Source organism: Schistocerca cancellata, chromosome 7 (genome assembly GCF_023864275.1).
Source record: "Schistocerca cancellata isolate TAMUIC-IGC-003103 chromosome 7, iqSchCanc2.1, whole genome shotgun sequence".
Lineage (NCBI taxonomy): Eukaryota > Metazoa > Arthropoda > Insecta > Orthoptera > Acrididae > Schistocerca > Schistocerca cancellata.
In genome coordinates, this window is record NC_064632.1 from 472,820,039 (window position 1) to 472,847,450 (window position 27,412).

Here is a 27,412-nt window from a genome sequence, read left to right on the forward strand (position 1 = left end):
ATTCGAGAGAATGAATGTTGATTGGGGGAATATGAACGAAATAACCTATCCCTCCCTCCATACATTCGTTTGATGAAGATATGGAAGAGCTAGTATTAGTGCAAAATACCTTTTATACCTGTAGTAGGTACCGGAATACATTTGTAGATGTATGCAAGATGCCAAATACGACATTAAAATAACATTTCTCATCACTATGAAAATAGCAATGGTCAGTGACTGGCACTGTGACTCAGTTGAAAATTCAATTTAAATTATTGAACACAATCTACCTTCTTGGCTGATGATATACATCGTCAAGTGAATTTATACCATTTCAATAAAAATGGATCTCTGTATCTCATTAAGATTACTCGCACGCTTTTTCTTCATTTGGATCTGCCTGTAGAGCCGTATGCTGTCAAACCCCGTATGCCCACACTAGTAATTTAAGAGAATGTGGTCATCCTTTCTGAGAATAATCACGCTCTCAGTCCCATATAACTCGATGAACTCGTCTGGAATGATTTCGGTGCATCTGTGCCATCTACTTGTAACCTACGATGAAAAATAGTGATATTACTATGAAGATAACATTTCATTTGAATAACAGGTAAAGTTCGACAAAAATGACGAACAAGGTACCAGTACTATAACAGGATATATCGTCTGTATCCAGCCACCGGCACCTTAACCTGAGCTGTGAAACTGATTTCGTGAACCTTTACACACGGCGAACCCGAACTCCACCGCCAATATTACCGCAAATGTTCAGGGACCCATGGTCTGCGTTGGCTCTTCACTGAGAAAGAATTGTATTATGACATTTCTTATTTGCTACGCCATTTACAATTTATGTGGAAATACCATCACAACACTGAACAAGCCTGTAATTAGCAATCGCTAAAGCGTACGATGAAAAACACATTGCACAGATACAAAAGTACTGTGAACTAGGGAGGAACAAATCAGGGGAGGCGTGTTTGAGCAGCTCTTTTTTTGCATTGAGAGAATCTGTAGAGGAATATATAGACCATTTTAGGAGCAGTAAACCCATACATACTGCTGTATATTACTGTAGACGTACAACTAACTTTACTGGAAAGAAGCAAACCCGACACAGAGCCTCGCAGTACTGAATGCAGATTGTGGTCGGTGAGTAAAATGGACACTACTGTTGCCAACAGCTAGCACTGTGAGGGAATCGAACCATTTTGTTTCCAAATAACACACACTGAAAACTGGACTGTTGTGTCACTATTTTGTGCTCAAAACAGACGGAAAGGTAACTATGAGTTTTAAATGAAACGAAGTGTAATAAATCTGTAACAAGAAAACGAAGACCACTAGTACGAGATATCAAAATACTCAGGAAATATTTCAAAACGACCACCAAAAATTAGTCGGTTGAATTTGTGGTCACCCTGTGCAGTGGAAGAAATCAAAGAAATTAGTAAAATTAGTGAAGCCTTGAAGACTGTTCAACAGAGAGTGGAAAACGTGAAAATCTGAGGGCGCGAGATCAGGCGAATAAGGTCGGTGTGAAATTACTTCCCAATCGAGCTCCTGTGTAGTAAAGTGCGGGCGGTCGTTATTGTGGAATAGCATCACTTTACGCAGTCTTGCTGATCGTTGTTCTTGGACTGTCTCTGAAATACCTCCGTTGTTGGCACTAAAAATCAGGAGAGGATTGTTACACCTCGGGTGAATAACTCGTAGTACACCACATAGTCGCTCTTCCGGCAGAAACATAATATTATGTTTTACAAACACGCACGAGTATTTGTACAGGGAGTTGACCCTTGGTTTGTACTCAACCATTCCTTTCTTTGGCTTATGTTGGCACAAACACATCCTTTCTCGTCACCGATAACGATATAGGATAGGAATGATCAATGATGTTCAGGAACGAATTGATGAAGAGGAAGTAGAGATGCGCCTGTACCATAACGACGATTTTATTGATTTTGGTTTAGAGCATGCGGTACCCACACACCCAATTTTTGAATTTTCCTCACTGTATGCGTATCTTACACTATGGCAGAATGGTCAAAGTTCGTCACGTTTGCCAGTTCTGTAGTATACTGAGGTGGATCATTGCGGATTAATGTGTTTAAACAGTCTTACTGAGTGTGGAGAGTCACGAATGTCAAGACAATCCTTCTTAGAACGAGAAAACCATTTTCTTGCCGTACTGTGTCCAATGGCATTATCCTCATGCACGGTGTATATGTTTCTGGCTCCCTCCGCTGCCGTCACCCTCTACTGAATTCAAACAGAAGAAAATGTCGGAAATGTTCCGATCTCTACACGTGATTCTCCAATTTCTAACGTTCACAGCTTCACTCACTGTCTGCAAATAACAAAATAACGATGTGTAAACTTAAAAAGCAACAGCGCACTACAAATACACTACTGGCCATTAAAAATGCTTCACCAAGAAGAAATGCAGATGATAAACGGGTATTCTTTGGACAAATGTATTATATTAGAACTGGCATGTGATTACATTTTCACGCAATTTGGGTGCATAGATTCTGAGAAATCAGTACCCATAATAACCACCTCTGGCCGTAATAACGGCCTTGATAGGCCTGGGCATTGAGTCAAACAGAGCTTGGATGGCGTGTACAGTTACAGCTGCCCATACAGCTTCAACACGGTACCACAGTTCATCGAGAGTAGTGACTGGCCTATTGTGCTCGGCCACCATTGACCAGACGTTTTCAGTTGGTGAGAGATCTGGAGAATGTGCTTGCCAGGGCAGCAGTCGAACATGTTCTGTATCCAGAAAGGCCCGTGCAAGACTTGCAACATGATGTCGTGCATTATCCTGTTGAAATGTAGGGTTTCACAGAGATCGAATGAAGGGTAGAGCCGCGGGTCGTAGCACATCTGAAATGTAACGTCCACTGTTTTCAAAGTGCCGTCAATGCGATCAAGAGGTGATCGTGAAGTGTAACCAGTGGCACCCCATACCCCCACGCCGGGTGATACGCCAGTATGGCGATGTCGAATACACGCTTCTAATGTGGTTTCACCGCGATGTCGCCAAACACGGATGCGACCATCATGATGCTGTAAACAGAACCTGGATTCATCCCAAAAATTCAGGTCCGTCGTTGAGTACACCATCGCAGGCGCTCCTGTCTTTGATACAGCGTCAAGGGTAACCGCTGCCATGGTCTCCGAGCTGAAAGTCCATGCTGTTGGAAACGTCGTCGAACTATTCGTGCAGATGGTTGTTGTCTTGCAAATGTCCCCATCTGTTGACTCAGGGATCGAGACGTGGCTGCACGATCCGTAACAGCCATGCGGATAAGATGCCTGTCTTCTTGACTGCTAGTGATATGAGACAGTTGGGATCCAGCACGGCGTTCCGTATTGACCTCCTGAACCCATCGATTCTATATTCTGCTAACAGTCATTGGATCTCGCCCAACGCGAGCAGCAATGTCGCGATACGTAAACCGCAATCGCGATAGGCTGCAATTCGACCTTTATCAAAGTTGGAAACGTGATGCTCCGCATTTATCCTCCTTACACGAGGCATCACAACAACGTTTCACCAGGCAACGCCGGTCAACAGCTGTATGTGTATGAGAAATCGATTGGAAACTTTCCTCATGTTAGCACGTTGTTGGTGTCACCACAGGCACCAACCATGTGGGAATGCTCTGAAATGCTAATCATTTGCATATCACAGCATCTTCTTTCTGTCGGTTAAATGTCGTGTCTGTAGCACGTCATCTTCGTGGTGTATCAATTTTAATGGCCAGTAGTGCAGAAAATGACAATCGATAAATAAACCCACAGGAACCGGAATACCATCATGCGCAACAGAAACGCTACTAACTTGTGTACCAATACTAAATACCACATAAATTCAGGTTCCATCAATATAAATCCCAAAACATCTCCTAGACCGAGTTGGTGTTAAAATATACCTGCTGTTTAATGATGGAATGTCGATTTATCTTTTTGATGTTTCATATTTGTATTTCAAAAAGTATGTTCAAGAGTCTTGCTTTAGGCACCCTATGCCACGTTCTTTAGTACTTATGTATACTACTGATGTGGGATTCATTCCAAACGCCAGATTAGCTCCTCTAACAGCTTGCTAATGCTGGTTATATGTGTTGGCAAAAATTTAATCATGTTTCTCCGAAAAAAACATTTGACGTAGCCTGGACGTTTACATTTACATGCCGTTGGTGTTTTAAATTTATTAGTTTGTACATCTCCATCCATACTCCGCAAGCCACCTGACGGTGTGTGGCGGAGGATACTTTGAGTACCTCTATCGGTTCTCCCTTCTATTCCAGTCTCGTATTGTTCGTGAAAAGAAAAATTGTCGGTATGCCTCTGTGTGGGCTCTAATCTCTCTGATTTTATCCGCATGGTCTCTTCGCGATATATATGTAGGAGGGAGCAATATACTGCTTGACTGCTCGTTGAAGGTATGTTCTCGAAACTTCAACAAAAGCCCGTACCGAGCTACTGAGCGTCCCTCTTGCAGAGTCTTCCACTGGAGTTTATCTATCATCTCCGTAACGCTTTAGCGTTTACTAAATGATCCTGTAACGAAGCGCTCTTCTCTCCGTTGGATCTTCTCTATGTCTTCTATCCACACCTATCTGGTACGGATCCTATACCGGTGAGCAGTATTCAAGCAGTGGGCGACCGAATGTACTGTAACCTACTTCATTTGTTTTGGACTGCATTTCTTTAGGATTTTTCCAATGAATCTCAGTCTGGCATCTGCTTTACCGACGATTAATTTTATGTGAGCATTCCATTTTAAATCACTCCTAATGCCTACTTCCAGATAATTTATGGAATTAACTGCTTCCAGTTGCTGACCAGCTATATTGTAGATAAATGATAAAGGATGTTTCTTTATATGTATTCGCAGCACATTACACTTGTCTACATTGAGATTCAATTGGCATTCCATGCACCATGGCCGGCCCATGTGGCCGAACAGTTCTAGGCACTTCAGTCTGGAACCGCGGTGCTGCTACGCTCGCAGGTTCGAATCCTGCTTCGGGCATGGATGTGTGTGATGTCCTTAGATTAGTTAGGTTTAAGTAGTTCTAAGTTCTAGGGGACTGATGACTTCAGAAGTTAAGTCCCATAGGGCTCAGAGCCATTTGAGCCTGCACCATGCGTCAATTCGTTGACGATCCTCCTGCATTTCAGTTCAATTTTCCATTGTGCAACCTCGCGATATACTACACCATCATCCGCAAAAAACCTCAGTGAACTTCCGATGTTATCCGCAAGATCATTTATATATATTGTGAATGGCAACGGTCCTACGACACTCCCCAGCAGCGCACCTGAAATCACTCTTACTTCGGAAGACTTCTCTCCAATGAGAATGACATTCTGCGTTTAGGTATCATTTCAGTTTACAATCTGAGTGCTACGCTATTTTAACACCAGATTTTCGTAAGTAATTCAACAGTTCTGTTTGCTTTGTTGACAGGGGCGTGCTGCTGCAGGGCCGTGAGCGCTACGAGGAGGCGATGCAGAGTCTGCGGCTCGCCATCCAGTACCGACCCACGCTGGCAGGTGGGTCGCCGTCTGCTGCCTACGCTTACCGTAATTTACGGACTGTGAGACGCTACGGACTGTGAGACGCTACGGACTATAAAACCCACCTTAATTTTCAAGCAATATTTTAAATAAATTTTTGCCATTTTTATTATTAGATTCCAAAGCCAGACTGCAAAAGAAAATTATTATCATAACGTGTACGCTTTTGCGGCCGTCGACAGTTTTAACTAATGCATACATGATTAGACGCCTCTGCGGGGAGGACATGTCCGCTATGGTACGACGACTGGAGGGTCTACGTAAGAAGAGAGCTCAACAACTTGGTACGCTCACTTTTTTGCTACGTTGTCAGGACACCGGGACAATTCTGAGGTTTTTGAAGGTGAGAAGATTGTTTCACTCGGCGCAAGCTAACCGTATGTTCTCAGGCATGGAAGTGGCGATTCTACGGGAGTGGAATCATCAAACACGTCGAGTACTGGGCGTAACTAGCAGCCAACTGTTAAATTTCGATTTATTTTTTAGCAATGCAATGCAGTTTTTAGATTGGCAGAAGGTGGGCAGGTTAACATTTAAATCTATGGAACTGAGTGCATAAGTGTCTTCTAATAGGTAGAAGAATCAGTTCGAGAATATACAGAAGGGCAGGCAGAAAACATCAGTTACAGATGATTCCCGTGTGGTTATTAATCTGTCGGGAAGGAAATTACCTGTTCTCTCGAAAGGAGGAAATTTTGCGATTGCTCCATCAAAGGTTCCCGCGGAGGATAATGTAGCTAATATAGAGGCGGGGATTCATGGGTTATCACCCCATTCTGCTGATGAAATCAGGATGGAAACAGCCAGGATACTATGTAAAGCTAAGTCACCTAGCAGTAATTTGTATCAAGGAGAAAGGAAGGTGTTATGGGAGATTAATGCGGACAGGAATATTACTGCACTTACTGCTGATAAGGATAATGCCAGCCGACCGTTGTGACCGAGTGGTTCTACACGCTTCAGTCGGGAACCGCGCTGATGTCACCGTCGCAGGTTCGAATCCTGCCTCGGGCATGGATGTGTGTGATGTCCTTAGGTTAGTTACTTTTAAGTAGTTCTCAGTCTAGGGGACTGATGACCTCAGATGTTAAGTCCCATAGTGCGTAGAGCCATTTGAACCATTTGAAGGGTAATGCAACCGTTGTTATGAAGAGTGAGGACTACCATAGGAAGATCAGTTACCTTTTGGATCCTAACACTTATAAAAAGCTTCAGAAGTATCCTGCAACGGAAGTGTTAGGAGCTATCATTTGATCAACAGAAAAGTCTTCCATTCCTACAGAGGGTAAATAATATCCATACAAAACGGAAGCTTACCCACCTAGATTATATGGGCTACCGAAGATACATAAGCCTAGTGTCCCACTGAGACCGACAGCGAGTGCTATTGGATCGCCTACTAAGGAGTTGGCTAGATATCTCACCTCCTTGCTACAACCGCATATTGGTAAACTGATTATCACATTAAAAATCCCGTGCACTTTATCAGAAAATTGAAGGAGATTACTGTCAGCCCACGTGATATCCTTGCCAGTTTCTATGTGGTAATCCCTGTTTCGACACTACCTGTCCACGACTTGTTTCCATATGATAATGAGTTTTACGAACAAACCGAAGGAGTGGCCACGGGCAGCCCTCTGAGTACAGCTGTTGCTAATACATTCATAGAATTTTCTGAACAGCAGGCGCTGCAGTCTGCCAGCAAATGCCCTTTAAAGTGGTATCGGTATGTGGATGACACTTTTGTGGTATGGAAGCATGGGGAAAAGGAATTGTATGGTTTCTTGGTGCACCTAAATAGTATTAATTCAAAGATACAATTTCCTATGGAGAAAGAGACTAGTGGACAACTCAAATTTTCGGAGTTATCAGTAATTAAACTGGCTGTGGAGTATAGGACATAAAGGGTATAGAATAGGTATGCGTACGGACCGTTACCTCCATAAAGATTCGAACCATCATCCCAGGCACAATAGAGGTGTCAAAATATTGGTGGACAGAACTAATAAGGTCTGTGAGCCAGTTTATTTCTGTGGTGTCACCGTCAGACACCACACTTGCTAGGTGGTAGCCTCTAAATCGGCTGCGGTATGTTGGTATACGTCGGACCCGCGTGTCGCCACTATCAGTGATTGCAGAACGAGCGGCGCCACACGGCAGGTCTAGAGAGACTTCCTAGCACTCGCCCCAGTTGTACAACCGGCTTTGCTAGCGATGATTCACTGACAAAATACGCTCCCATTTGCCGAGACGATAGTTAGCATAGCCTTCAGCTACGTCATTTGCTACGAACGAGCAAGGCGCCATGTTCAGTTACTATTGATATTGTGAATAATCTACAGTCAAGAGCGACGCTCATCCTTTATGGATTAAAGTTAAGTATTCCACCAGCTATGTCCGTTTTTTCTAAATTCTAATTCCCTTGTCCTGTTCCAGACCTCACGCCAGCCTGCGTGAGCTAAAACGCGTGCCTTTCGGCTTCCTCTAGTAACACGGTGTTGGCTCTCCTGCCAACCCACAACAATTTCAAGGATGAACTAAATCATTTAACAAAACTGGATGCGCTGACAACGAGATAGATCTAGCACTCCATCCCAGAAGAAAAGTGTCTGGCAGCATTCAGCAACACCAACTGTCAGGTGGAAAATTTTTCCTTCCATTTATTTGCAATATTACGGACCGTACTAGGAATGTTCTGGCCAAGTTTCAGGTTGAAACAATCTTTAGACCCACCAAGAAAATCAGTAAGATCGGCGAAAGACACTCGACACCCCTTAGCAACTTCTGGGGTTTATAAAATTCCGTGTAGCTGTGGGGAGGTTTACATTGGAACAACGAAAAGAAGTGTCAATACCCGCTCAACCGAACACGAGAGGAACTGCTGCCTGGGACATACCGACAAATCACCTGCAGCGGAACATGTTATTAAAGACGGTGATAATGAAATAAAATTTATTGACACGAGCGTGGTAGACAGGACATCGCATTATTATGAACGCATGTACAGGGAAGCTATAGAGATTCAGAAACACCACAATAATGTAAATAGAAAAGAGGAAGGCTTAAAGTAAGACAAGATATAGCGGTCGACTTCGCACAAATGGTGTGACAATCGATTACCTTCAATCGAGAAAAATGACGCCAGTCAGAGATAGACTTACATCGGCCACAGGTGAAGTACGGCGGTTTCCTCTATGCGCGCTATAGAAATGGGACCTCCACGGCCTGGTAGCTAGTCGTTGACTCACCTCGGAAGATGTTTTGACACTGTACCACACCAGCAGCTTGTAGTGAAATTGCGTGCTTATGGAATATCGCCTCAGTTATGTGACTGGATTTGTGAGTTCCTGTCAGAGAAGTCACAGTTCGTAGTAACTGACGGAAAGTCATCGCGTGATACAGAAGTGATTCCTGGCGTTCCCCAAGGTAGTTTTATAGGTCCTTTGCTCTTCCTTAGCTATATAAAATATTTGGGAGACAATCTGAGCAGCCGTCTTAGGTTGTTTGTAGATGATTCTGTCGTTTATCGAGTAATAAATTCATCAGAAGATCAAAACAAATTGCAAAACGGTTTAGAAAAGAGATAGGAATGGTTTTAAAATTGGCAGTTGATCATAAATGACGAAAAGTGTGAGGTCTTCCAGATGGCAGCTAAAAGGAATTCGTTAAACTTCGGTTACACGATAAATCAGTCTAATCTAAGAGCAGCAAATTCAACTAAATACCTAGGTATTACAGTTACGAACAACTTAAATTGGAAGGAACACATAGAAAATGTTGTGGGGAACGCTAACCAGAGACTGCGTTTTATTGGCAGGACGCTTGGAAAATTTAACACATCTACTAAGATGACTGCCTACACTACGCTTGTCCGTCCTCTTCTAGAATACTTTCGCACGGTGTGGGATCCTTACCAGATAGGACTGACGGAGTACATCGAAAAAGTTCAAAGAAGGGCAACGCGTTTTGTGTAATTGCGAAATATGGGAGAGATTGTCACAGAAATGATAAAGGATTTGGGCTGGACATCATTAAAAGAAAGGCGTTTTTCGTTGCGACGGAACTTTCGCACGAAATTCCAATCACCGAGTTTCTCCTCCGAATGCGAAAATATTTTTGTGACACCGACCTACGTAGGGAGAAACCATCACCACGATAAAATAATGGAAATAAGAGCTCGTACGGAAAAATGTAGATGTTCGCTCTTTCCGCGCTATATACGAGATTGGAATAATAGAGAATTGTGAAGGTGGTTCGATGAGCCCTCTGCCAGGCACTTAAATGTGATTTGCAGTGTATCCATGCAAATGTAGATGTTTCCCGCAGTTGACAACGAAACGTCAGGAAGAAGAAGTTTTACAGGTCGACCACGACCTCTCATCCCGGAAGTTTTAACTAAAGGAAATTCTTAGTTTATAAAACCGAACTGACCTTCAAAATACTTAAAAATCGTCATCTGAACTTTCTTCTTCTTCTTCTTCTTCTTCCACTTCGTCGTCATGGATGTCCTTCTCGTATGTAAGACGGCCTTCTCTGCCTTCGAGAGCGTTACTTATGCCGCACTTCTTGGAAGATTTACGGTATTTGAAACATTTTTCTAATAAGTGAAGTGCCATTTTGACAGTGGCCTTGAATTCAATACGTCATCTTCTAGTTTTGGCCATACAGCATTCAGTCCTCTATTTGGACGTTTAGTCTTCCTAACTTTTCTCATTTCTTGCTTACTAACCCGCCGAAACCCTTTTTTCTTTTGAAGGGTGGCCGAAAAGCCTTACTCTGTTTTCGCGTTCTTCTGCATATGCTATTATTTTCAACTTATAGCCCGCATCGTAGGAATGCCTTTTATTTTTGCCATTAAGAAACTAGCTACTAAGAAAAACATTGTACTGTTACCGATCACGCAAACCAGTTTCAGTTCAAGTGCGCTGGCACCGTAGACTGCAATGACACATCAGAGGCTAGATAGAGTTCTGATGGCGGGGCTGGAGGGAGACGGTGTTAGCAAGCTTGTGAATCACCGCAACTCATGTTCGTGCCATCGGTGCACTGCTGCTGCCGGTTGAATCCAATGTTGCCAGTTAGAGATAGGTTTCCCGCGGCATCGAAAGTACTGACATTTTTAAAACTGTCGGGAATTTTAAGTCAAATATTGGACCTTTATATGTTAATTTCGAGTATAAGACGCACCTGAATTTTGGGGGTAATTTTGCGAAGAAAAATTGCGTCTTATAGTCTGTAAAATATGGTAGCACTCCGTAGCCTCTTGTACGTCTGCGAGACCCCATATCTCCCAATAAAGTGTCATGCAGAGTAGCTCAATGACACTGCATATTATCTATAAAGGCGCATGTCCATCAAACCCAAGGTATATCGATCCATAACGATTACTGGTTCCCACTTTTACTCTGATCCCATTTAGTGCCATTTTTCGAATAAATAATGTACTGAATAGTCTCATATACAGGGTTTTACAGGAGGAACAGTAATACCGAATACCTACCTCTCGCGTTTGATATTACCAACGAGCTTTGATTTTATGTTTTGGGATCTATACTGCTGGCCTTTAAAATTGCTACACCAAGAAGAAATGCAGATGATAAACGGGTATTCATTGGACAAATATATTATACTAGAACTGATATGTGATTATATTTTCACGCAATTTGGGTGCATAGGTCCTGAGAAATCAGTACCCAGAACAACCGCCTCTGCCCGTACTAACGCACTTGATACGACTGGACATTGAGACAAACAGAGCTTGGATGGCGTGTACAGCTACAGCCGCCCATGCAGCTTCAACACGATACCACAGTTCATCTACAGTAATGACTGGCGTATTGTGACGAGACAGTTGCTCGGCCACCATTGACCAGACGTTTTCAGTTGGTGAGAGATCTGGAGAATGTGCTGGCCAGGGCAGCAGTCGAACATTTTCTCTATCCAGAAAGGCCCGTACAGAACCTGAAACATGCGGTTGGGCATTATCCTGCTGAAATGTAGGGTTTCGCACGGATCGAATGTAGGGGAGATCCACGGGTCGTAACACATCTGAAATGTGACGTCCACTGTTCAAAGTGCCGTGAGTGCGAACAAGAGGTGACCGAGACGTGTAACCAATGGCACCCCACACCATCACGCCCAATGATACGCCAGTATTCTGATGACAAATAGACGCTTCCAATGTGCATTCACCGCGATGCCGCCAAACACGGATGCGACCATCAAGATGCTGTAAACAGAACCTGAATTCATCTGAAAAAATGACGTTTGCATTTCTTGCACCCCGATTCGTCACTGAGTACACCATCGCAGGGTTCCTGTCTGTGATGCAGCGTCAAGGGTAACCGCAGCCATGGTCTCCGAGCTGATAGTCCATGCTGCTGCAAACGTCGTCGTCGAACTGTTCGTGCAGATGGTTGTTGTCTTGCGAACGTCGCCATCTGTTGACTCAGGGATCGGGACGTGGCTGCACAATCCGTTACAACCATGCGGATAAGATGTCTTTCATCTCGACTGCTAGTGACACGAGGCCGTTGCGATCGAGCGTTCCGTGTTATCCTCCTGAACACACCGATTCCATAATCTGTTAACAGTCATTGGATCTCGACCAACGCGAGCAGCAATGTCGCGATACGATAAACTGCAATCGCGATAGGCTACAATCCGCCCTTTATCAAAGTCGGAAACGTGATGGTACGCATTTCTCCTACAATGTTTCACCAGGCAACGCCGGTCAACTGCTGTTTGTGTATGAGGAATCGGTTGGAAACTTTCCTCATGCCAGCATGTTGTAGGTGTCGCCACCGGCGGCAACCTTGTGTGAATGCTCTGAAAAGCTAATCATTTGCGTATCACAGCATCTTCTTCCAGTCGGCTAAATTTCGCGTCTGCAGCACGTCATGTTCGTGGTGTAGAAATTTTAATGGCCAGTAGTGTATTTGTGAACAATCTCAGTGATGATCAGTACTGTGAAGACCAGCTCTGTTATAGTTTGCTGTCTGGCCGGCTCACGCGCTTGCACTAGAGACTCCCGTATGCCATTCGTTAATTCATATACATGTTTATTAATGATGAGCCGAGTATGAATCAACAAAACATATGTCGCGCAACGAATAGTGCCTTTTGGGTGAAATCATCTTATGTAAACAGCATGACAGTTTATCTTTAGGTTAATGTCTTATGCAGTTCAAAAACACTAATTTAACAATTGAGAGGTGGTAGATTGTAATTGTAAGAAAATGAGCTCAGCATCCTCATAATTAGAACATTTTCAGACATCTTGTATATGACGGAGACTGGGAATAGGCGGTGAATTTGTTGCATATGAGTCTTCCTAGCTTTCATAACAGCAGAAAAATTACCTATTAACTGTTTTCTGATTATCTTTAAAATATGACAATCGAATGGCAATCTTGTCTGAACAGTCTGCAATCACATGTGAGGGGCGGGATTTGGAAGGATGTAATAATCGATTCCAGTCATACGTACTCCATAAAGAAACATGCAACTGTTCAACTATTGCTGGATCATTAACGCAAGCTACGTCATGAGGAAATTCAGAGAGAGTTAGCCTGAGTTTTGCGAATACCCACGTGGTTGTACCAAGTTTTCTTCACTAATACAAGACAGGGGTTTGCATATATTGGATGATTCATTTTAACGTTTGAAAACCCCAGAAGAGACGTAGTTGACACTGAGACAAGCAATTTGGTACAAGACACATAGGCCCGCAAATTCGGAAAATACCTCGAAAACGTATGGAAAGTGCTGAACATGTGACGTCACCAGATGACGTACCTCGGTGCACTTGCAGCGTTTGGGACCATCGGTCTGTTGCACCTGATCACTCCAACCCAAGTCACGCATTGACGTCGGCGTGACCCCGGACCTGGGTGCGCGGCTTCGGCGTGTGGGACTCAGGGTTCGAGTATTTTGGCAGGAAGAATTATATGTGCATTGCGTTAGACAATTTTGTATTTGCTTTGAGGTAAGACTGATGTAAGATTAATTGTTTTATATACCAGTGTCGCAGTTTCCGCTGGTTTATTGCAACGTGCAGGACAACAAAAACCTACCATATTGCGCCAAGAGTAAATGAGTACAGGCTTCCGAATTGCGTCGCTGTGAGGACAATAATTCTGTATCTTTTGTGTTCACAGCAGTTCATATTCACAAAAGTTGTTCGAAATTTGCATCGTTTGCTTGACTGAAGTATTGCCGCGCCTCGCTATACCATCACTTCACGCACGCGCTCGAAGATATCGACCGTGCTTGGGATCGCCACTGGAAGTGCGTGACGACGTACGTCACCTGGTAACGTACACGTTCAGTATTTGTCACCCACTTTTGGGTTATCTCCCTATGTTTGCGGCCCCATGTGTCTCATATTAAAGCACTTGTCCCATAGTCATCTACGTAGTTTCGGGATTTTTTAAATCTTAGTAAGAATCAGCTTGTATGTTTGAAATACATTTACGGCTGAACTGTTTGATACACACATGGAAATAGTTATTTACTTACCGTGACCACAATACCAACATTGCTTACGTAAGCTTCAATCATGCTCCTGATACTGCCGCGTGCGTACAATGGGCCACTAGGCGGCAGTGTGCCAAAAGATTCTATCACTCGACACTGATGTTGAGATCTTCAATCCTAAGAGTGATTTCATGGAGATCTCCATGCTGCTCTATCCTGTGTAAGCCTCTCATCTCTCAGTAACTACTGCAACCTCCAACCTTCTGAATCATCATCTCTTCGTCTCCCTCTATGATTTTTACCCCATCTCCGCACTTTCCACCAGTACTAAATTGGTGATCCCTTGATGTCTCATGATGTATCCTACCAACCGATCCCTTCTTCTAGCAGGGGTCAACTACAAATTTATTTCTCACGAATTCTGTTCAGTACTTCCTCATTAGTTACGTGATATACCCAACTAATCTTCAGCATTATTCTGTATCACCACATTTCTAAAGCTTCTAATATCTTCTACTTTAAATTGTTAAGCCTTTTTTTTTACCTCTACACGCGTCTATGAAATGGAGTCCCATGCTTCTTTACAGAGCGTAGGGGAACGATGCGGGAGACCCGCACCGCCTTACTAGGCAAGTTCATAATGGAGGTGGTTTGCCGTTGCCTTCCTCCGACCGTAATGGAGATGAATGATGATGATGAAGACGACACAACAACACCCAGTCATCTAGAGGCAGGAAAAATCCCTGACCCCACCGGGAATCGAACCCGGGACCCCGTGCTCGGGAAGCGAGAACGCTACCGCGAGACCACGAGAGTTTATGCTCCAGATAAATACCGAGGAAGATGGCGCCGTGGTTAGCACACAGGACTCGCATTCTGGAGGACGATGGTTCAGTCCCGCGTCCGGCCATCCTGATTTAGGTTTTCCGTGATTTCCCTAAATCGCTCCAGGCAAATGCCTGGATGGTTCCTCTGAAAAGGAACGGCCGACTTCCTTCCCCCTTCTTTCCTAATCCGATGAGACCTATGACCTCGATGTTTGGTCTCTTCCTCCAAACAACCCCGATCCATATAAATACTTTCAGAAAAGACTTCGTAACACTAAAATCTATATTCGATGTTAACAAAATTCTTTTTTTCAGAAACGCTTTTCTTGCCATTTGCCAGCCTACATTTTATATCCTCTCTACTTTGGCCAAAATCAGTAATTTTGCCGCCCAAATAGCAAAGCTGATCTACTATTTCCTAATACAATTCCCTCTCAGTCACGAGATTTAATTTTACTACATTCCATTATCCTTGTTTTACTTCTGTTAACGTTCATCTCATATGCTACGTTCTAGACCGTGTCCATTCCGTTCAGCTGACCTTCCAAGTCCTTTGCTGCCTCTGACAGAGTTATAGTGTCATCGGCAAACATCAAAACTTTTATTTCTCCTCCGTGAACTTTAATTCCGGCTACAGATTTTTCTTTGGGTATCTTTCACTGCTTTTACAATTTACAGATTGAATAAGGCCGGGAATAGGCTACAACCCTGCCTCATTCCCTCTGATGCCTCTCAACTCTTATAACCGTACAAGTTGTAAATAGCTATTCGCTCATTGTGTTGTGGCCCTGCTACCTTCAAAATTTCAGAGTATTCCACTCAACATTTTCTAAAGCTTTGTCTAAGTCTACAAATGCTATTAAAGTAGATTTGGCTTTCCTTAATCTGTCTTCTAACGTAAGTCGTAGGTTCAATATTGCCTCGTGTGCTCTTACATTTCTCCGAAATCCAGTCTGATCCTCCCTGAGGTATGGTTCAATCGATTTTCCATTCTTCTGCAAAGAATTCATGTTATTAATTTGCAAAGATGATGTATCAAACTTACAGTTCGGTAATTTTTACACACGTCAGCAACCTTCTTATTTGGAACTGAAATTATTAAATTCTTCTTCAAGTCCGACGAAAAGTTTTTGTAATGGCTGGCTATTAGTAGTTGTTATGGAATGTCGTACACTCCTTGGGCCTTGTTTCCACTTAGGACTTTCAGCGTTCCGTCAAATTCTTCTCGCAGTATCATATATCACACCCCATCTTTATCTACGTCATCTTCCGTTTCTAAATTAATGCCTTCATCTCTCATGTATAGACTCTCTACGTACTCTTTCCACCTTTCAGCTTTCCATTCTTTGCTTAGGATTGGTTTCCCATCTGCGCTTTTGATATTTACTTCTCTTTTCCAAAAGGACTCTTGAATTTTCCTGTAGGCCGTATTTATCTTTCCCTAGTGAAATACACTTCTAAATCCTTATTTTTGTTCTCTAGCCTTCGTGCTTAGCTCTTTTGCACTTCCTGTCAGTCTCAATTTTTTAGGCGTTGGTGTTTCCCTTCGCATGCTTCGTTTGCTGCATTTTTATACTTTCTCCTTTCATGGATTTCTACTAGGGCTTTTCTTTTCACCAATTTGATCTCCTGCTGCCTTCAGTATTTCATCTCTTAAAGCTACCCAGTCGTCTTCTGCTGTACTCTTTTCCCCTGTTCTAGTCAACCGTTGCCTAATGTTCCTTCTGAAACACCCTCTGCCCATTTCAATTTCTCCATGTTCCCTCTCGTTAATTTCCTACCTTTTTTCAGTTTCTCTGGTGTTAATCTACTTTTCATAAGCAATAAACTGTATCCAGAATCCATATGTCCCCTGGGCACGTCTTGAAATCTGAATTCGAAATGTCTGTCTTACCATTATAAAACCAATGTGAAACCTTCAGGTGTCTCCAGGTTTCTTAACACGTATACACATTTTTCTTTCACTATTCTTAAACCAAGTGTTAGAAATAATTAAATTATGCTCTGTGCAAAATTCTACCAGGCGACTTCCTCTTTCAGTCCTGTCAATAGTCCACATTCACCTACTATTCTTTCTTCTCTTCGTTTTCCTGCTGTAGTCCTCCAGTCCCCCATCACAATTAAATTTACGTCTCCTTATGTATCTAAATAATTTCCTTTATCCCATCCTGCATTTCTTCAATCTCTTCCTGATGTGTGGAGCTAGTTGACACACAAACTTGTTCTGTGGTAGGGATGGCCTTTGTGTATATATATTATGGCTACGTTCATTATACTCTTCACACTAGATTATCTGTATTCCAGTTTTCTTGTTTTCATTAAACCCACCCGTGCATTATCTCCATTTCGTTTTGTATGTATAACATTCTATTCACCTGCCTGGAAATCCTGTTCCTCTTTCCACCGGACTTCAGTAATGCCGACTATATCTAACATCAGCCTATCCATTTCTCTTTTTAAATTTTCAAACCTACCTGCCCGATTAAGAGATCTAACATTCCACGCACCGATCTGTGGAACGCCAGTTTGTGTCTCTTGATGACAACATCCTCCTGAGTAGTTCCCCTCCAGAGATCTGAATGGGGGACTATTTTACCTCACGAATATTATACCCAAGATGACTCCATCATAATTTAACCACACAGTAGAAGTGAATGGCCTGGGGTTCTAATTTCTGCTTGCTTTCAGTCGTTCGCAGTACCAGCACATCAAGGCCGTTTTTGTTAGTGTTACAAGGCCAGATCAGTCAATCATCAGGACTGTTGCCCCTGCAATTATTGAAAAGGCTGCTGCCCCTCTTCAGGAACCACAGGTTTGTCTGGGATCTGAACAGATACCCCTTCGTTGTCGTTGCACGAAAGGTATGGCTGTCTGTATCGCTTGGTCATGCAAGACACTCGACCGACGCCAAGGTCCATGGTTCACACGACAATTTACAAAATCTAATGTATTTTATCTACACAAACCCCCAGGGTAAAACTGAAATCTGTGTGAATATATCCGGGTAGTTATCCCGTTAAAAATGATACTGCATTAAGTTCAAAAGCTCAGGTAAAAGGCAGTAAGGTTACAAATGAGCATTAATTTCTCAGAATTTACGAGTTCAAACTGTTTTCTGTGCGTCAGTGAGCCTAGTGAACAAAGTAGTCGGTATACACTTCAGCTAAAACTATCTAACACCTCGTAGCTGGACGCACCGTTCATAGTTCACAGGAATGAGATTTCATTAAAATCTGATTCAAATAAATGGGCAATTTGAAAACTATTATCCTCCGATAAACAGAGTGAAGTAAACGGTTGAAAATCCCAGTTTAAGACTTGCACTCCCTCGCAAAATTTGCGTCGAAACTGGTCGAATCAATTGATTCATCGCAACTAAACTTTATCACTGAACAATTCTGTCTAATTACGTGAGAAAATTTAACGTAATTCTGATTTATAAACACTTTGTTCTAAAACTCATAGCGGAGTTAGTCAAAAGTGTTTGTTACTCGTGAAGTTCAGAAGCTAGTGTCACTTCCGCTGTGTGTCCCTGTGCGCCTTAACCTCTCTGGGGGTGGTGAGGAAAAGCATTCTGCCACTGCCTGTGCTTTGCACGTGGGTAGGAGACCACTAATTCTCTGCCTCTCTGAACCTCTCTTAAGACCGAAAGAAACTAAGTTGGTACCCAGATCTCACGGAACTACAGTGTTTTGTTGCTCGGATAGAACGCCTTTGAAAGATGCTTACAATTCTGTTTATTTAGTCCACTCTCATACGGAATCGAATGTAAGGAAGCAATACGGGCGACAAGTGGTGAGGAACGAAAGAGACCTGTAAACATTTGCGATCAAGTTACAGCAGTCAAAATATTAGAAGTAGCTAATTGCTGCCAATAAATCGCGGGCCGACCGCGGTGGCCGAATGGTTCTAGACACTACAGTCTGAAACCGCGCAACCGCTGAGGTCGCAGGTTCGAATCCTGCCTCGGGCTTGGATGTGTTTGATGTCCTTAGGTTAGTTAGGTTTAAGTAGTTCTAAGTTCTAGGGGACTAATGACCTCAGAAGTTAAGAACTGTAGTGCTCAGAGCCATTTGAACCAACAAATCGCGGCAAAATTTGCAGACTGGGACCACGAAAGCGGTACATATTGTCCCCTTTCTGTTTGTTTCAGGAGGTCACCGCCTAATTCGAAGTAAACATTCCGCGTAACATGTGTTCGATTGTTATTGTACATAAGTTGTTAAAAGAAGGTAAATGCTTAATAGTCATCAAAGACTTGCTGCTGTGTAGTGATTTAGTTCAAGGTTGATGTAACTCTTCAGGCATTGCCGGCGATCTAATGACATCCTGGGTTGTCTGGTGTTCTGTGGGATATCGTCCGCAGCTCGTGGTCGTGCGGTAGCGTTCTCGCTTCCCACGCCCGCGTTCCCGGGTTCGATTCCCGGCGGGGTCAAGGATTTTCTCTGCCTCGTGATGACTGGGTGTTTTGTGATGTCCTTAGGTTAGTTAGGTTTAAGTAGTTCTAAATTCTAGGGGACTGATTGTGGTGTCACCACCAAACACCACACTTGCTAGGTGGTAGCCTTTAAATCGGCCGCGGTCCATTAGTATACGTCGGACCCGCGTGTCGTCACTGTCAGTGATTGCAGACCGAGCGCCGCCACACGGCGGGTCTAGAGAGACGTCCTAGCACTCGCCCCAGTTGTACAGCCGACTTTGCTAGCTATGCTACACTGACAACTACGCTCTCATTTGCCGAGACGATAGTAAGCATAGCCTTCAGCTACGTCAATTGCTACGACCTAGCAAGGCGCCATTACCAGTTTATATTGAGATTATAAAGCCTGTACCGTCAGACCGATGTTCACCAATTATGGAATAAAGTTAAGTATTACTTCAACTACGTACTTTATTTGCTACTATCAAGTCCCTTAACTGTTCCAGACCTCACGCCAGTCTGCGTGAGCTAAACGCGTGCATTTCGGCCTCCTTTAGCAACACGGTGTTGGCTCTTCTGGCAACACACTACTGATGACCATAGATCTTAAGTCCCATAGTGCTTAGAGCCATATGAACCATTTTTTGCGGGATATCAGCATTGTACTTGGAGCCGTCTCAGTTCGCGCCTGATGACTATTACGATCTACATTACCGAAATATCGTGAAAGTGCGACGCTGGTTCAAAGCTAATTTTCGTAATTCAGAACATTTTCGAATCATCTTATCAGCACCATGTTAGCTCTTCTGAGGTCGTCTTGGAGTTCTTTAATGACGTCAGCACTCTTCATAATCCCAATGATAAATTCATCTATTGTGTGTCCCTTTTCCTATACTTCTACTTTCAGTTAACCACAAAGGCAAAAATCAAAACGAGGAAGGTTGAGGAATCTTGGTGACCAAGAAACGTTATCATTTCTACCGATCCGTCTCCCAGGGAATGTTAGGTTTAGATGAGGGGTGATCTGGTGACTAGAATGTGCAGGGGACCCCTCATGATGGAACAACATACCCTCCAAAGGAACGTCTTCCAATAACACTGGGGGCTTATTTTGAAGAAAGTCTAGAAAATAAGGCCTTTTAATACGATTTGGTAACAGAATAGGCACAATCAACCACACCATACACGTACAGAGTTAGGTACGTCAGTATGTGTCTCCATGCCGGCCGCAGTGGCCGTGCGGTTAAAGGCGCTGCAGTCTGGAACCGCAAGACCGCTACGGTCGCAGGTTCTAATCCTGCCTCGGGCATGGATGTTTGTGATGTCCTTAGGTTAGTTAGGTTTAACTAGTTCTAAGTTCTAGGGGACTGATGACCTCAGCAGTTGAGTCCCATAGTGCTCAGAGCCATTTAGTATGTGTCTCCACAAAGGCATGAAGGTTTCCCTCAGAACACCGTTGTTAGTTTCAAGTGTTATTGATACAGCCGGATTCATCAGTAAATATTATTAATGGAATTAATCGATGATTTCCAATCAGCCAAGGACAGGATTCCAATCGTTTGGCTGCATCTCCTTCTAGGCGTTGAACCTGCTGGAAGTGATAAGTATGAAGGCCGTGCAAACGCAGTGTCCGCCACATTCACCTGTGTGGAACGTTGTTCATACATGCATAGGTTCTGCGTGTGCTTGCTGAAAGACTACGTTCTTCCAACTGAATAAGGTGTTCTACTTCATCTACACTTTGTTCGTTTGCAAGTTAAGATGACACATGACTGCTAAGAGCTGCACCAGTCCCCTGCTGTATAGTAAAAACATGAGTAACAAATACTTGGTGGTCAGTAAATCGTCTACCACGTTTCCTAAAAAAAGCGTCATCGTCTATTATATTAAGAAACACCTGCACAGTCACCAGAATTTGTAAATACATTCAAAGACAAAAAAAGACACCTCTTGAAAAAATTATTCGAATGGGGCGGAAGTCGGTAGATGTGATGCAGATGTAGAGAGAAACACAAGATAACAATTTCAGAAAACAATGGGTGATTTATTTAGGAGAAAGTGTTTCATAAATTGAGGAAATCAATAACGCATTGACCACCTCTGGCCCTTAAGCAAGCAGTTTTTCGGCTTGGCATTGACGGACAGAGTAATTGGGTGTCCTCCTGAAGGATATCGCGCTACATTCTGTCCAACTGGTGCTTTAGCTCGTCAAAATTCCGAGCTGGTTGAGGGGTCCAACCACAATCCTCCAAATGTTCTTTACCGAGCGGGGTGACGCAGTGGTTAGACACTGGACTCGCATTCGGGAGGCCGACGGTTCAATCCCGCGTCCAGCCATCCTGATTTAGGTTTTCCGTGATTTCCCTCAATCACTCCAGGCAAATGCCGGGATGGTTCCTCTGAAAGGGCACGGCCGACTTCCTTCCCAATCCTTCCCTAATCCAATGAGACCGATGCCCACGCTGTCTGGTCTCCTTCCCCAAACCAACCAACCAACCAACCAAATGTTCTTAATTGGGTAGAGGTCCGGCGACACTCCTAGCCAAGGTAGGGATTGGCAAGCACGAAGACAAGCAGTAGAAACTCTCGTACTGCGGGGCGGGAATTACCTTGCTGAAATGTAAGGCAACAAAGAGAGACACAGAATATCGTCGCCGTACCTCTGTGCTGTAAGAATGCATCGGATGACAACCAACGGGGTCCAGCTATCAAAAGAAATGGCACGCCAGACCGTAAGTCTTGGTCGTTAGGCCGTATGGCGAGTGACAGACTGGTATTCCGCCGCTGTCCAGGGCGTCGCCAAACACGTCTTCGTTGGTCATTGGAGGCAAGAATCTAATTGACTGGAGTAGAATTGTCTTCAGTGATGGGCCCTGCTTTGATCTGAGCCCCGATGACCAGTGAAGACACCCCAGACAGTGGTGGGGTAATAACTTGACTGTCCAATCGCCATACGGCCCGACTACGGGCGCTGTTGTCTCTGGTGCCATTTCCTTTCATTGATGGACCCCTTTGGTTGTCACCCCGCGGCCCTTTACAGAAAATCAGTACGTCGACGATATTCTACGCCCCTTTATGTTACCTTTCATGGTAAGCCATCCTGGGCTTACATTTCAAGAAGATAATACCCGTCCGCACATGGCCCTTGTTTGTACCGCTTGTCTACCTTGGCGTGCAAAGTCGCCAGATCCCTACCCAATTGAGAAGATCTAGAGCATTACGGGCAGGGCTGTCCATCCATCTTGGGATTTTGACAATCTAACGAGCCAGTTGGACAGAATTTGGCACGATATTCCTCAGGAGGACGTCCAATAACTAAATTAATGAATGCCAAGCCGAATGACTGCTCGCGTAAGGGCTAGAGGTGTACCAACGCGTTGGTCTTCCTCAGTTTGTGAAGCCCTTTCTCTTAAATAAATCATCCAATTTTTCTGTAATTGTTAATATTTTTTATCTACAGACGTACATCATATCTACCGATTTCAGTCCTTTTCGGATGATACCTTCGTCTGTGGTTTCTTCCTTTCTTCCTTCTTTTTTCTTATAGTTACTACGTGCGTTAATAAGAAACGTCCAACAAATCACGATCATAGCCAGTGTGGAATCATTTGCTTATTTAAACTCATGCACAATTTCAAAACTTGAATACAAAAATGTCAGTTGATAAATTAATCCATAACAACAGGACTACCAACAAGCGAAATTTCTGTAACCAGCTTTATCTGAATAAGTAATGATATCTGGACACATTTAAATGAATTGCTTTATTCTAATTAGTCTATATTACCATCTCGCAAAATGCTTCATATTACTCCAGAAGCATCCTCTTCATTTAATCTCCTTTTATTTACATATAATGGTCTGTTGTGGAACTAATTCATTAAATTCATTGTGATAAGTATTGAACCATTTTTCATGCTTTCCCCGAGACTGTGCATTAAAATGGGGTTTGGGGTAATAATTTTGTCTGTTGTCACTTGCAATTTTTCCATAGGGCACAATAATAAAAAAAAGTCGCACCGTATGGCCTTGCAATCAGATGCAGGTTGTAGAGGTTTGTACGCAATCTTTCACAGCAATAAAAATGTTCATCCACTGGCCAGTCAACTGCAATAAGATGAAAGGGATCGAAATACAGTGTTGTTGCAAATAAAGAAACACGCCATACCTCCAACTCACAAGTTATGGCGAAGCCACGGGCTTTGAAAGTCATAGCAACAATGAACTAAGCCTGCATGTTCTTAAATTTATTTTTCTTGCTATTACAATAATAAATCATTGTATCCACTTATCGAAGACATTTTTCTATAAAATTCTACTAAGTAGAAGATCGCTTCATACAGGTAAATGAATTAATATTTTGATGTACGGGGGATATGCCATCTTCTGGTACTACTGGATCTGCTCACTTCAGTTCTCATACATTTATTTGACTACCTGCTTCAACAATCCCTTGACAGGGTAATGGACGTTAGCTGTCAATGATGAAGAGCAGAATACCGCAGGAAAGTAAGTCGTTCACAGGTAAAAGAAGTCTACTAGGTCAAACAAAAATCTGAATTTGAGGGATAATTTTCTTTGGTGAACAGCATTGTATTGTGGGGAATCTTGGAGTGCTGTGAAAACCAGAAAAGAAGTGAATCGAAGCATTTGACGTGTGGAACTACTGAAGGATATTGAAATTTAGGTGAGCTGAATAAGGAGTGAGGAGGCTATCTGAAAAATCGTCGAAGGAGGAAACATACACTATCCATCAGAAGCATCTGGACACACATTAGTGGACATTAAAGTGGCGAGTGCCCACCCTTCCCCTTTATGACAGGTTGAACTCCGCTGAGGACACTTTCAATGAGGAGTCGAAATGTTTGTGGAGAAATGTCTGCCCATTTTTCCTCAAGAGCGAGACCAGAGACGGTGGTGATGTTGGACGCTGGGATCTGGAGCAAAGGAGATATTCTAACTCATCCCAAAGGTGATCCACGGGTTTCTGGACGGCCCTCGTGGCAGGGTCAGTCCATTTCAGGAGTTGTCGTCCACAAACCACTGCCTCACAGATACTGCTTTATGACAAGGAGCGTGCGCTGTCAAAATGACAGAAGCTGTCATCTTCTCCGAACTGTTCCTCTACTGCACGCAGTACACTATGCTGTAAAATCTGTTTAGATCCATCCACGTTCTCCCGGCGTTCGCCAAACCCAAAATTTTCTGTCTAATTGCTCAAGCGTATAGCTTGATTCATCAGTCCTTATGACTCGGGTTTTCTATCTTGTTCCTCAGTCTTCTTTATAGTGTTACTTATGGTTATAATCAGTTGCATATACATATAGAAGCAATATGAGTATGAGAGCAGTGGACACATTAAGAAAAATGTAATATAAACAGAAAAATGTAGGAAAAAGTAATTTTTTGTAGATCGGGATATACTAGTATGTGTTGGTGAGTTAACATTGGGAAACAATACTTGTGATTGTAACAGTATACAGCTCTCAATTTCGAATTGGGAAATTTTCATGAAAAATTGCATGGACTTACTCTGCTGTCTCTCAGGTAGAAAGAGGGGATTATTTATTTGTTGTGGTTTTAATGTAATTTTTCCAAAAGGTAAGTGAACTGGAGCTGCTGTTAGCCACTTATCTCATTCATAAATTTCCCTATATATAAAACGTAACGGGTTGGCAGTGCTTTTAACAGAAGCTTTTGCCGAGTGTAACACTTCTGGTAACGAAACATATTCTTTTAAATTCTTATAGGTTAGTTCCTGACGTTTATGTGGTTCATTACCGGCACTTTCAACGTAGTACTTCAGTGCGTTAGGATCGCTCGTTTTCGGTCAGAAATATTCGAAGCAGCATGGAGATTTCGGACGAGGTACGTGTGCGCTGTATGTTTGTATCTTTCTCGCGCGACTACTAGCTGAGAAGATCCATTAGAGAAAGCAGAAGCACCGAACTTGCACCAGAGGATGGTCGTGAGAGGAAGCACTCTCATTTAGCGATCATTACATCGAATCTAAAGCTTCTTGATCACTTTGCTCTCTCTCTTGATGAAATATCAATGCGCGATGTACGTACGTTAAATGAAACAGTCCGTAGTCCGTCATTGTTCTCGCTGGAATGAACATAACTTCTCTTTTTCCAGTCGTGTCACTGATGTGATGCAAAAGCCGTGACACCCTCTCCTGTGGTAAAGTATCGTGTAGAAGCTCACTGAATTCAATGGAAGGACGACACAACCACACTTTGCTGCAGTTACAGCACAATGCAAAAATCTGTACGTTACCTTGCCTTTTCTATCGCACTTCTTGGTGCCGCCGTGTTGCAGGCTTTAACACAAAGGTAACTGGGGTAAAAAAAATCGAATTAATCGTAATTATGTAACTGCGCAGTAACGAGCCACTGGAAAGTAACTGTCCTTCATTTCAAAATTAATCAAAAATGCACTACCGTTCATAAGTTTGGAAACACCAAGTGATTATGGACAATGGGAAAGAAGTACATTATAAAACTGCATTTTATTTTTTTGTGAATGTTTATAAGCTAAAGCAGTACACAGGTAAATGCAACAGTTAAATTTTGGAGTCCTCAAGACAACCACCCTTTGTTTTAACCACTGCCTTCCATACTCTCGGAATGCGATGGGCTGATTTTGCCAGAGTTTCAGCTGGAATCAGTCTCCATTCTCGCTGCAGGACCTCCCAAAAGAGTGTCCCACTGATGATTCTCCGTTATTGGGTCCTATGGTCTAACTCATCCCACGGTAGTTTTATTGGGTTACAGTCAGAGGACTCAGAAAGCCATTCCACTTTTTTCAAAATTTTCTGCACCTCTAGAGACGACACTTAGTTCTGACACAAACGGGACGAATGTTTCGGGTCGTTGTCTTGCTGCAAGACAAACCCCTTTCAGCCAGACGCAAACCAGATGCCTTGCAGCGTAGTTGGAGAATGGGATGGTAGTTATTTTGGTTCATTTTTCCATTCACTTTCACCAAATCTCAGACTTTATTCCCTCCAACAGATCCCCATACTATCACATAATCCCCTTCATATTTCGAAGTTGGAATTACGGTGTACGAATTGAAGGCGTTCACTTTCAGATATTTTAGTGAATAACAGTCTTTCCCAATCCCCTGCTGTCCAATATTGGTGTGTCGTAGCCCAATAAAGCTTTTTCTTCTTGTTAATAGGGCGCATCAGTGATTTCCTTGCTTCTACGTAACCCTGGAAGTCGTTTTCTGCCAGGTGCTGTGTCACAGTTGATTCACTCACTGGTGTATCGCTAGATATGTTTAGCTCAGCAGTAAATTCAGGCAGTATTGAATCTGTAATGTTTATTGTTCACTACCAAATACTTTTCCTGTCGCTATGATATTTTTCTGGGTGCTCCTAAGCGGAAACGATAATTATAGGAGCCTGCATCTCAAAGCCTGTGTATTATCTTGACTCACGACGGAAATCTTAATTTATTTGATATTTGTCATACACTGTTGCCTTCTTGGTGCAAAGTGATCGTCTTTAACTGTGAATCATAAGTACTGTGGCACTTTGAGGCCATTTTCAGTTACTATCGCCGGGTGCACTACCTTCTTTCACGACGTGTCCTATCATCACACAAACGGAACTACAGCTAAAGTTAATTGTAAACAACGTACCTGTACTGTCTACTGGCGCCATCTGGTGAGATTAGTATAACTGCTGGGACAGATAAAGTCAGTTTATATAAAACTGAGCAATGCCAATATGTACTAGCATGTATGTGTATGTAGATAAAACTAAACTCCGTCCGAACAGGCCTTGGAAGGCCTAACCGTACCGACTGGCCACCGTGTCATCCTCAGCGCACAGGCATCAATGGATGTGGATATAGAGGGGCATGTGGTCAGGACACCGCTCTTCCAGCCATGTCAGTTTACGAGACCGGAGCCGCTACTTCTCAATCAATTAGCTCCTCAGTTTGCCTGACAAGGGCTGAGTGCATCACGCTTAGGCCGGTATTACACTATCAAATTTCTTTGTCAAATATCTTTGTCCAAAATCTTTGTCAAAGATATTTGATGGTGTAATAGGAACTTTGTCAAATGTTGTCCAATATTTGATCAAATCTAGGGC

At 43.1% G+C, this 27,412-nt stretch overlaps 1 protein-coding gene across 1 annotated transcript in view; it reads left to right on the forward strand.

Moving 5' to 3' along the window:
* The window catches only part of LOC126092834 (protein O-mannosyl-transferase TMTC2-like), a 445,889-nt gene that overhangs the window by 177,497 nt on the left and 240,980 nt on the right, over nucleotides 1-27,412 (forward strand). The window contains exon 5 of the mRNA XM_049908564.1: nucleotides 5,471-5,556. Within this exon, the coding sequence (XP_049764521.1) occupies nucleotides 5,471-5,556 (86 nt within the window). The remainder of the gene's footprint in view (nucleotides 1-5,470; nucleotides 5,557-27,412) is intronic.